A 9,244-nucleotide genomic window follows, 5' to 3' on the forward strand; every position below is an offset into this window, starting at 1 on the left:
TGCCATAAGACCTTTTTTTTGGGGGGGGGGAGTACAGTTCAGGCAATTTCTTACTAGGAGAGAAAGCCCTTCTTTCTTCCGCTACCCCAAATGTTATTTTAATGAGAGCCAAGGTGCTTATGTTTATTAGGGATGAAGAACCATTAACATTTCCAAGCTAAATTCTGGGAAAACTGAAGCAAAAGGGAGAACAACCACAGGACCAAATAGAAAAAGCCCAAAGAATCAGAAGCTGTCCCAAGAAGTCCCAACACACAGGGACAGAAGAGGTTGCTGAAGAGTAATTAATATTAGGATATAAATTGAAATTCCTGAAAAAGACAGAAAAACCCACATTGCTCTGTTACATCACTCCTGATTGGTGGCCACAAATTAAACCACCCATATACCACAAGACGAAAAGCCTTTCCATCAGTATGTCTGAGCAGATGTGATAGTTCCAGGAGAGAAAAGAGGAGCCAGTCTCCCTTCAGAGGAAGTGTTTTGTTACTTTAACCAAAAAAATGTCTCACAAAGGAAAGACTCACTACTGGTCCTACATTCCCAGAAACATGAATCAATAAAGAAAATCCAGCAAATCAGAGAAAACAAGACCAAAACCACTTATAGGAGTCACTTATCCCAAAAGTTATGACTGCAGAAAGGTACAAAATGTTTGACCTGAGTAGACTCTAAACAACCACCCCAATGCAACTATCAACAATTTGGAAATAGGTCTTGATCAATGACACATGTTAAAACCAGTGGAAATGGGCATCGGCTATTGGGGGGGGGGGTGCAGGGGGTGAAGGGGAAAGTAGGAGCATGAATCATGTAACCATGTTAAAAATGAATATTAATAAATGTTTAAAAATATATATAAAAAAAGATAAAAAAAAAAGTTTGACCTGAATGCAAGAGACCTTAGAGATCATCTAATCCAAGGGTTCTTTGCCCTTTTGGTACCATGGGTCTCTCTTTCAATCTAGTGAAGCCTCTAGACTCCTCAGAATAATGTTCTCAGATGCATAAAATAAAATACAAAGGATTATAAAGGAAACCAATTCTTCTGACATGCAGTTATTGGCCTGTTCCTGCTAGATGTCAACCAAGGAGCAAACCAAGATTTGGAGAGACTAACTGCCCAATGTCAGAGATCATGGTGGCGGCAGAGTTGGGGCTGGAGCCAGATGTCAGACCCCAGGAAGGCCTCTCCAAACTCCCCACCTTGCAGGACCTTTCTCTCGATAACTATCAAAGAAGTTCCCTCGGGCTGGGCCACCCTTACTGCTCTGCCCCCCAACCCCACCCAGGAACTCACCTGTACCGATGCAGAGTCAGGCAGAAGAGCTTGCAGAGGCCTTTCACTGCTCCCTCGGGCAGGTCTGAAATCAAAGCATTCCCAAGAGCTCATTCATTAACAAACAGGGAAGAAGTGCAAGGGGGACAACAGCTGAAGGCACCAGATGTGGCCACTGACCTCAGGGCTAGAATTTAGTTAGGGATGTAGCTCTTCATGTGGCTTTTCTTAACTAAAAGCAGAAGGCAGAGTCTGCTATGCTACCGTCTACAACTATTTCCTAACTGAATGAGTGGCAGAGATGTGAAGTAACATGGGTCTTTGGAGAAGAGCGATATCACTTCCAACGGGGCAGGCAGAAAGGATTCCAGAGGACATGGACTTGAGAAGGGCATAAACTAGATGGGCTGAGGAAGAAAGAATCCCAGACAGTGCAAACCACCAAACAAAAGTACAATGGAAAATATACAAAGAGGGTTCAAAAGATAGTGAGTAGATCACCTCAACTTTGAAAAGCCATGGGGGGTAAGGCTGGCAAGGTAAACTGAGGTCTGGTCATAGAACTCAAGCTTAAGGTATTCAGGCCTTTATTCACTTACCTCTTTGCCTCCCAACACTTAGCCTAGTACCCTACACACTCTAGGTTCTTAATCGATGTTTGCTGAATTGAATTAAATTGATCTGCTGGCAATGTACAAGACGGGTCTGCACCAGAGAGAGAGCTGAGACCAGTGAGAAAGAACAGTAAGGGGATAATGATGCTTAGGAAAAAACAATTCATGTTGATTTGATTTCTGACTAGAAGGCCATGATGAAAGCAGCTAAATATAGTGGGAGTGTACAAGATTCAAACAAGGAGAGAGGCCAGAGATTGAGAAGTCACAGCGCTGGCCTAGCACAGTGCCTCACACATGCCGGAATATAGCACTTGAGCAAAAGTATTCACTAGAAGCTATAACACTAATCTAGGGGAGAAGTAACAAAAGGGTATGAATTCAACCAGAAGTAACCGGGGCTAAAAGAAAAAGAGATGGTGGAAGCAATGCTACAAGGAAGAATCGAAAGAGGGCAAGGTGACCCCAGACAATTCAGGGAGAGGCAAAGGACAAACAATAGTTTGGGGGCCTTGACCAATCATGTTGATTAACTACAGCCCTTCTGAAAACCCTCACCTCTCCTCCCTCTGATAAAAATCTCACACCATCTTTTTAACCTGGAGATTTGATGTTTTATAAAGGAAGAGGGAAGCTGGGTAGCTCAGTGGATTGAGAGCCAGACCTAGAGACCGGACGTCCTGGGTTCAAATCCGGCCTCAGACACCTCCCAGCTGTGTGACCCTGGGCAAGTCACTTGACCCCCATTGCCTACCCTGACCACTCTTCCACCAAGGAGCCAATACACAGAAGTTAAGGGTTTAAAATAAATAAAGGAAGAGACCCAGAACCATAATCACATCAAGAATATTATCAAAAAGATGAGATGCAATGAATTCCAGCAGCAGAGGAAACCCTCACCAGCACGGCAGTTAACCAGAAAATGCAATACAACAGTTACGTGGTGACCAAGTGGTATATTGCATCATGGTAGGGGATAGGGAGACAAAGACAAAAAAGCAACACTCCCTCCCCCCTACAGGAGCTAATATTCCACAAGGAGAAATAAATTCAAGACTGAGAAAAGAGTACATTAAACAAGTAACTACTGAACAGTTTACAATCAAGCAAGAATGACACTCAACAGCTCCATTTCATGACTTTTTAAAACTGAGTACATAGAGACATGAAAATCTAAGTATACACAGTTCTCACTTAACATAAATCTGCATTATGCAAACTTGACTTTAAGTAAAGAGTTCTGAAAGAAATCAGCATTCCAAAAACAAACCTAGATTAGCCAAACTATATAGTACTGTGCTCTCTCTCTCTCTCTGCTCCTGTTCCTTGCTCCGTCCTCCACAGCCTCCCACCCCACCTCACAAAAAAAAAAAAAAAAAAAAAACCTTTCATGAGAAAGCAGGACAGGCAGAGAGAGAATGCCCCAGCTGCTCTGGATCAGGCACTTGGCTTGAGACTCAAAGAGACTTGTGCCCAGCTCTGCCCACTCACCCATGTGTCCATTCCCCCTCCTCCAGGTGTTTCCATCCTATCCTCCTGCTCTTGCTTCTCTGTCCTTGAACTTGTTGCCTGCTCCCTCCCTCTATGGGTGCCAATGGCTCCCTTCCTGCCTCTCTCTTTTCCTCCCTTCTTCATTATGTAAAAATCCACTTTATGTAGAGGTCTTCAGGACAGTCCACTCAGTAAAGCAAGAATTGTCTGTAATCTTACAAACTTCAAATACCTGGGGCCCTGCCTCTCATTTCATTGAAAAAAACTGAGAACATTTGTCATGACTTCCCTCCTCTCCCTTCTTTGCATCTTCTAACTCCCAGTGCCTCCTCCTTGACTCCAGTCTGTGATGCAGAGATGGCCCTTCTCCTGAACAAGGCCAATACTTCTTCAGGGCCACTGATTCCATGCCCTGCCTTGGCCATCTCTCTCACTCTCATCTTCAGTTTCTCCCCATTTCTCCAAGTCTCTCTCTCTCACTGAAACCTTGCCTACCAGCCTATCTAGCTGTCATCCTCTGCCCCTCCCTCCTTTCTCAGCCAACTCCTAGAAAAAGCTGCTCTCGTTCTGCTCCCTCCGTTCTCACTCTCTTCTGGACCCTTTGTATCTGTCTTCCAAACATATCCCTCAAAAGAAGCTGCTCTCTGCAGAGCTGCTGAGGATCTCCTAACTGCCAGATCTCAGGGCCTTTCCTCAATCCTCCTTTCACGTCCTCTCTTCGACAAGTGGCATAGCTGATCACCCTCTGCTTTTGCTGGACACTTTTGCTGGATCGTCACCACATCACACAGCTCTGTCCTGGGCTCTCTTTTCTCCCTCTATATTGTTTCACTGGGACCACAAATTTAATGATTTCCCCTGTGCAAATATTCCAGATCTACATATTTATATTCCATCCAAGTCTCTTCTAAGCTGACATCCGACATCACCAATTCCCCCAAAGATATTTCAAACTAGATGTCCTGCAAGCGTCTCAAACTGGACCACAACTCATTATGCGCCACCCCCAACCCACCCCTTTTCTGAACTTCCCAATCTCTGTGGTGGCACCACCAGCCCTCTAACCACCACAACCTTGGTGGCATCCTCCACTCTTCATTGTCCCAAACTTCCAAGTGGATGACAAATCTTATCCTTTCTACCTCAATGGTATCTCTCGAATCTTATCCCCTTTTCTCCACTCACAGACACACACTAGTTCCAAGCCTGTCTCCTCTGGTCCATTATAACAACCTCCTAAGAGCCAGCTGTGCTTGGCAGTGAGAGAGGGGATTTTAGCTCAAGTAGTTGCCAGTGGGGTGTGATGGGTAGAATCCTGGATCTAGAATTGGCCAGAGGCAGATTCAAATTCTAGCTCTCCTTCCTTTCATAGCCAAACTCAAAAAAACTTGCTCTATCTGGGCCTCCATTTCCCTCCTTTCCTTAAAGTCCAAACCCCTGTAAACTTTCTGCTGACCAGTGATCTAGCCATTGCCAAATACAATGACCTTTTCTCAGACCTAAACTTTCTTGACTTCTCTGTAGCATTTAACACTAGATTCTTTTTCTTCCTGGGTTTTTGTGACCGTACACTCTCTAGTGGATGTTATTATCGTCATCATCATCAAATTAATAAAAGCCATACTCTGAATGCTTTACAAATCCCCATATTACAGTTAAGGAAATTTGAAGCCAAGAGGTCAAGTGATGTGCCCAGGGTCACACAGCTAGCACCAGATTTGAGGTTAGATTTGAACTCAGGTCTTCCTGACTCCAAACCTGGCGCTCTATGCATTGGGCCACCTGTCTCCTAGCTTCCCTAGGCTATCTGTATGACTCTTCCTCAGTCACCTTTGCTGAATTACCATATACCACCCCAAAAATATGGGTGTACCCAAGGTATTATCCTGAGCCTTCTCCCTACATTCTATCCATTGATTATCTCCTCAGCTCCCATAGGTCCAACAGTCACCTCTATGCACATTAACTCCCAGACCTGTCTTCCTCGCTCTTATGCCTCAGACACACAAACAACTGCCTACTGGATATGTCTACCTGGATCTCCTGTAAACATCTCGAACTCAACATGTTTAACAATGAACTTTCCTCTTACATTCTCAACACCTCCTAACTTCCCTATTTCAGGTGAAGGTGCCACCCCCTAGAAGTCATCCAGCTCCTTCCTGACCCTCAATCCTCATGCAACCAATTGTCAAATCTTGTTCTTTCTGCATCTCCAACATCTCTCCCATGCATCTCCTCCCTTCTACTCATAAAGCTACCAACCAAGCAATAAGTCAGTCAACAGGTATTAAGCACCTACTCTATGCTAAGCACAGGCCCTTGGTCCCTGGATTATCAGAACAGCCTCCGAATTGGCCCTTGCCTCCAGTCTCTTCCTTCTCCAATCAATTCTCCACAAGCTTCTGAAAGAATATCTCTAGAGCAAATGCCTCCCCCTCTTACTTCTTACTCAAGCTTTACTGGTTCTATCCTAACTCTAGTATAAAATAAAATTCCTATTTGGCAATTTAAAGCCTTTTACAATCTAGTTCTAGCCCACTTCCTCCCACTTTACTGTCCTTCCCATACACTAGCACAGGTCACACCTAATACCTACAAGAGACTTATCCCATCTCCTCCATTTCTCAGAATCCAATGATTCCTTCAAGACATTCTCATGGGGCCATCTCCTTTTCTCTTTTTCTCTTTTTCTCTTTTTCTTTCTCTCTCTCTCTCTCTCTCTCTCTCTCTCTCTCTCTCTCTCTCTCTNCTCTCTCTCTCTCTCTCTCTCTCTCTCTCTCTCTCTCTCTCTCTCTCTCTCTCTCTCCACTCCCCCCCCCCCCTCTCCTTACTCTGCAGCTTTTTATTTTACTTATCTGGGTATACACTGACTCTGTCCAATTCACTCCTGACCCCCAACCCCTATCCTCCACCCCTTACTGCCCCATAAAATGTAAAATCTTTGAGGGCAGGGACTTTGGTCTTTGTATATCTAGCACAAAATCTTGCACATAGAAGACACTTCATAAATGTTCCTCAAATAATCTTTATCACAAAAAGGGAGATAAGAACCCATCTTAACATAAATATTCAGAGCCATTCTATTTATATTAGCAAAAAATGGGAAGAAAAGTTGAGGAGGGAGGAAGAGAGGGAGGAATTTCAGACAGATCTGGTATGGAATAGAACCAAAGCTTTTATTCTTATTTGTTTCACTTATTTGTCTTATTAGATTGTGGGTCTTAAATAAGATTTTCCTCCTTATTTTGTATGTCTGATTCTTTCTATGACTGGTTATTAAGATAGAAGGTTTCCAGATAGGGCCACCACCTTCCAACAGAGCAGAGCAATTGATTCTTCAAGGGCTACAGAAACTTAAAGTATTATTTCTATAGTAAGTCAAGAAGAAAACACTAAATCATAATTTGGTTCTATTAAAGAAGGTAGGGAATAGTATAATACATTCTAGAAAGTCTGCTATTCAAATGGTTTACCACACACAAATTTTAATTGCCTCACAGTGGTCCTGACCAGATATCTCCTCACAGCTGCCTTACCAATCCCTCAATTCATAATCAAGTTCCTGGAAAGGGTATGTTGTTGTAATGTCCTCTGGCTCCCGGTAACTTTCCAAGAAATTAGAAAATAAGCTCCCTGAGGGTAGATTCTTTACTTTTGTATTTGTGACTTCACTGCCTGACTCAGAGTAATCACTTAATATAGTTTTTCATTCATTAATTCATTCATTCATTCATTCTCTTTTTAAACTCTTACCTTCCACCTTGGAATCAATACTATGTATTGGTTCTAAGGCAGAAGAGTGGTAAGGGCTAGGCAAATGGGACTTGCCCAGAGTCATACAACTAGAAATGTCTGAGGCCAGATTTGAACCTAGGACCTTCCATCTATAGGCCTGGCTCTCAATCCACTGAGCTACCCAGCTGCCCCCCACCCCCATCTTAATCATTCAATCTTAAAGGAATAAGCCTGCAACTATCCAGGACATTAACTCCCAAGAGTTCAGGCCAGTAGAGGTTTTGCTATCTACTTTATTTTTTATTTTTATTTTTTTAAACCCTAATATCTTTTATATATATCCTTCTATATTAATTTTATTTGATACAGGGCTAGGCAATGGGGGTTAAGTGACTTGCCTAGGGTCACACAGCTAGGAAGTGTCTGAGGCCAGATTTGAACCTAGGACCTCCTGTCTCTAGGCCTGGCTCTCAATCCACTGAGCCATCCAGCTGCTCCCTTACTATCTACTTTAAATAGAAAATGGTCAACTGAAAAGAGGGGCACAGAAATAAAATCCTGTTGTCAAAAAAGCAGGAAGTTCCAAGAGGACTCTTCTGGACAGAATCACACCTTCAAAAGGCTGTTTAAATAGTATTGGGAAAACAGGCTTGGACGATGGAGGAGAACACCATTTTGTGGACCCTTTAGGTTATTTAAAATGGCCTCCAAACAAAGGAGAAAATGACATACACTCTCTCTGTTGGAAACAGGAAGCCTCCTTCCAAATGAAAGAGACAATAAAAACACCTAGAAACATACCTGTTGAATTCTTCTCTCCCCGATATTCCCAAAGCCCATTTACAATCTCAATCTGTGCTATGAATACAGAGTTTAAAGATTCCCAGAAGGGTCATTTTGCAGGAGAGCCTGTTAAATTTCATTTCTTTAAAAATATCCCATAGGGGGCTGATGGGGATATTATTGGGGATGAAGACACTAAACAATAACTCTAGACCAACTATCAATAATATGGAATTAGGTCTTAATCAATGATACATGTAAAACCCAGTGGAATTGTGTGTCAGCTAAGGGGGATTAGGGGGCTTGGGGGAGAAGGAAAGAGCATGAAACATGTAACTATGGGAAAATATTCAAAATAAAAATAAAGAAAAAGAAAAAAGAAACCCCAGTGGAAACAAAATTTAAAATAAATAAAAATAAAAATATCCCATAGGTAAAGCTTTTACTGTACCATTAATAGCACAAAAGAGAAACATTCTGGCTTCAAAGATGTCTCTATCCTCTTGAGTTAGTGTTTTAGGAAAAAAAGTCATGAGCAAAAGAAAATCTAATTTACACTGTAAATGGTGTATATCCCTGCCTACACAAATGAGCGTTTATGTACCTTTCCCAGCAACACATTTCCCAAGGTCGTTAAGGATCTCTCTCCGTTCCTTCACACTGGCTGTAGTCACCTTTACAGCAAAGCGCTTCAGCGTCTCAGAAACCTGTAAAAGCCACCCACAGACACACACAAAAAGGGAACATCTGTTAAAATATATATATATGTGTATACATATATATGTATATGTACATATATATATATAAAACCAACAAGAAAGCAAGACACAAAGTGAGGAGACCAGAAGAAGTGAAGGTCAGAGCAGCAAGGTAGTACAGTGGTTAGAGAAAGCACCAGAACTGTACTTGGGAGGACTTGGGTTCAAATTTGCCCTCAGACACTTCCTAGCTGTCTGGACAAGTCACTTAACCTCAATTGCCTAGCCCTTGCCACTCTTCTGTCTTAGAACTGATACTAAAACAAAAGGCAAGAGTTTTTTTTTTTTTTTTTTTTTAAAGAATAATCAATTGGTCAGTAGGTCTAGAAAAAAAGCTAGAAAAAGGCCTCAGGGGAAAAAACACAAAAACACAAAAAAACACACACACACACACACACACACACACAAAGGCCTCAGGGGAAAAAACACACACACACACACACACACACACACACACACACACACACACACACACACACACACCCTTTCAGTACTGAGGACCTGTACCATCAGCACCTGCATTAATGAAACCAAACACACACACACACACACACACACACACACACACACACACACACACA

At 42.5% G+C, this 9,244-nt stretch overlaps 1 protein-coding gene across 1 annotated transcript in view; it reads right to left on the reverse strand.

Moving 5' to 3' along the window:
* GCN1 (GCN1 activator of EIF2AK4) overlaps positions 1-9,244 on the reverse strand; it is a 71,228-nt gene that overhangs the window by 59,192 nt on the left and 2,792 nt on the right. Inside the window, exons 2-3 of the mRNA XM_044673828.1 lie at positions 8,510-8,612; positions 1,301-1,364 (exon numbers count right to left, since the gene is read on the reverse strand). Coding sequence (XP_044529763.1) covers positions 1,301-1,364; positions 8,510-8,612 — 167 coding nt within the window. The remainder of the gene's footprint in view (positions 1-1,300; positions 1,365-8,509; positions 8,613-9,244) is intronic.

Source organism: Gracilinanus agilis, chromosome 1 (genome assembly GCF_016433145.1).
Source record: "Gracilinanus agilis isolate LMUSP501 chromosome 1, AgileGrace, whole genome shotgun sequence".
In the NCBI taxonomy this organism is placed as follows: Eukaryota; Metazoa; Chordata; class Mammalia; order Didelphimorphia; family Didelphidae; genus Gracilinanus; species Gracilinanus agilis.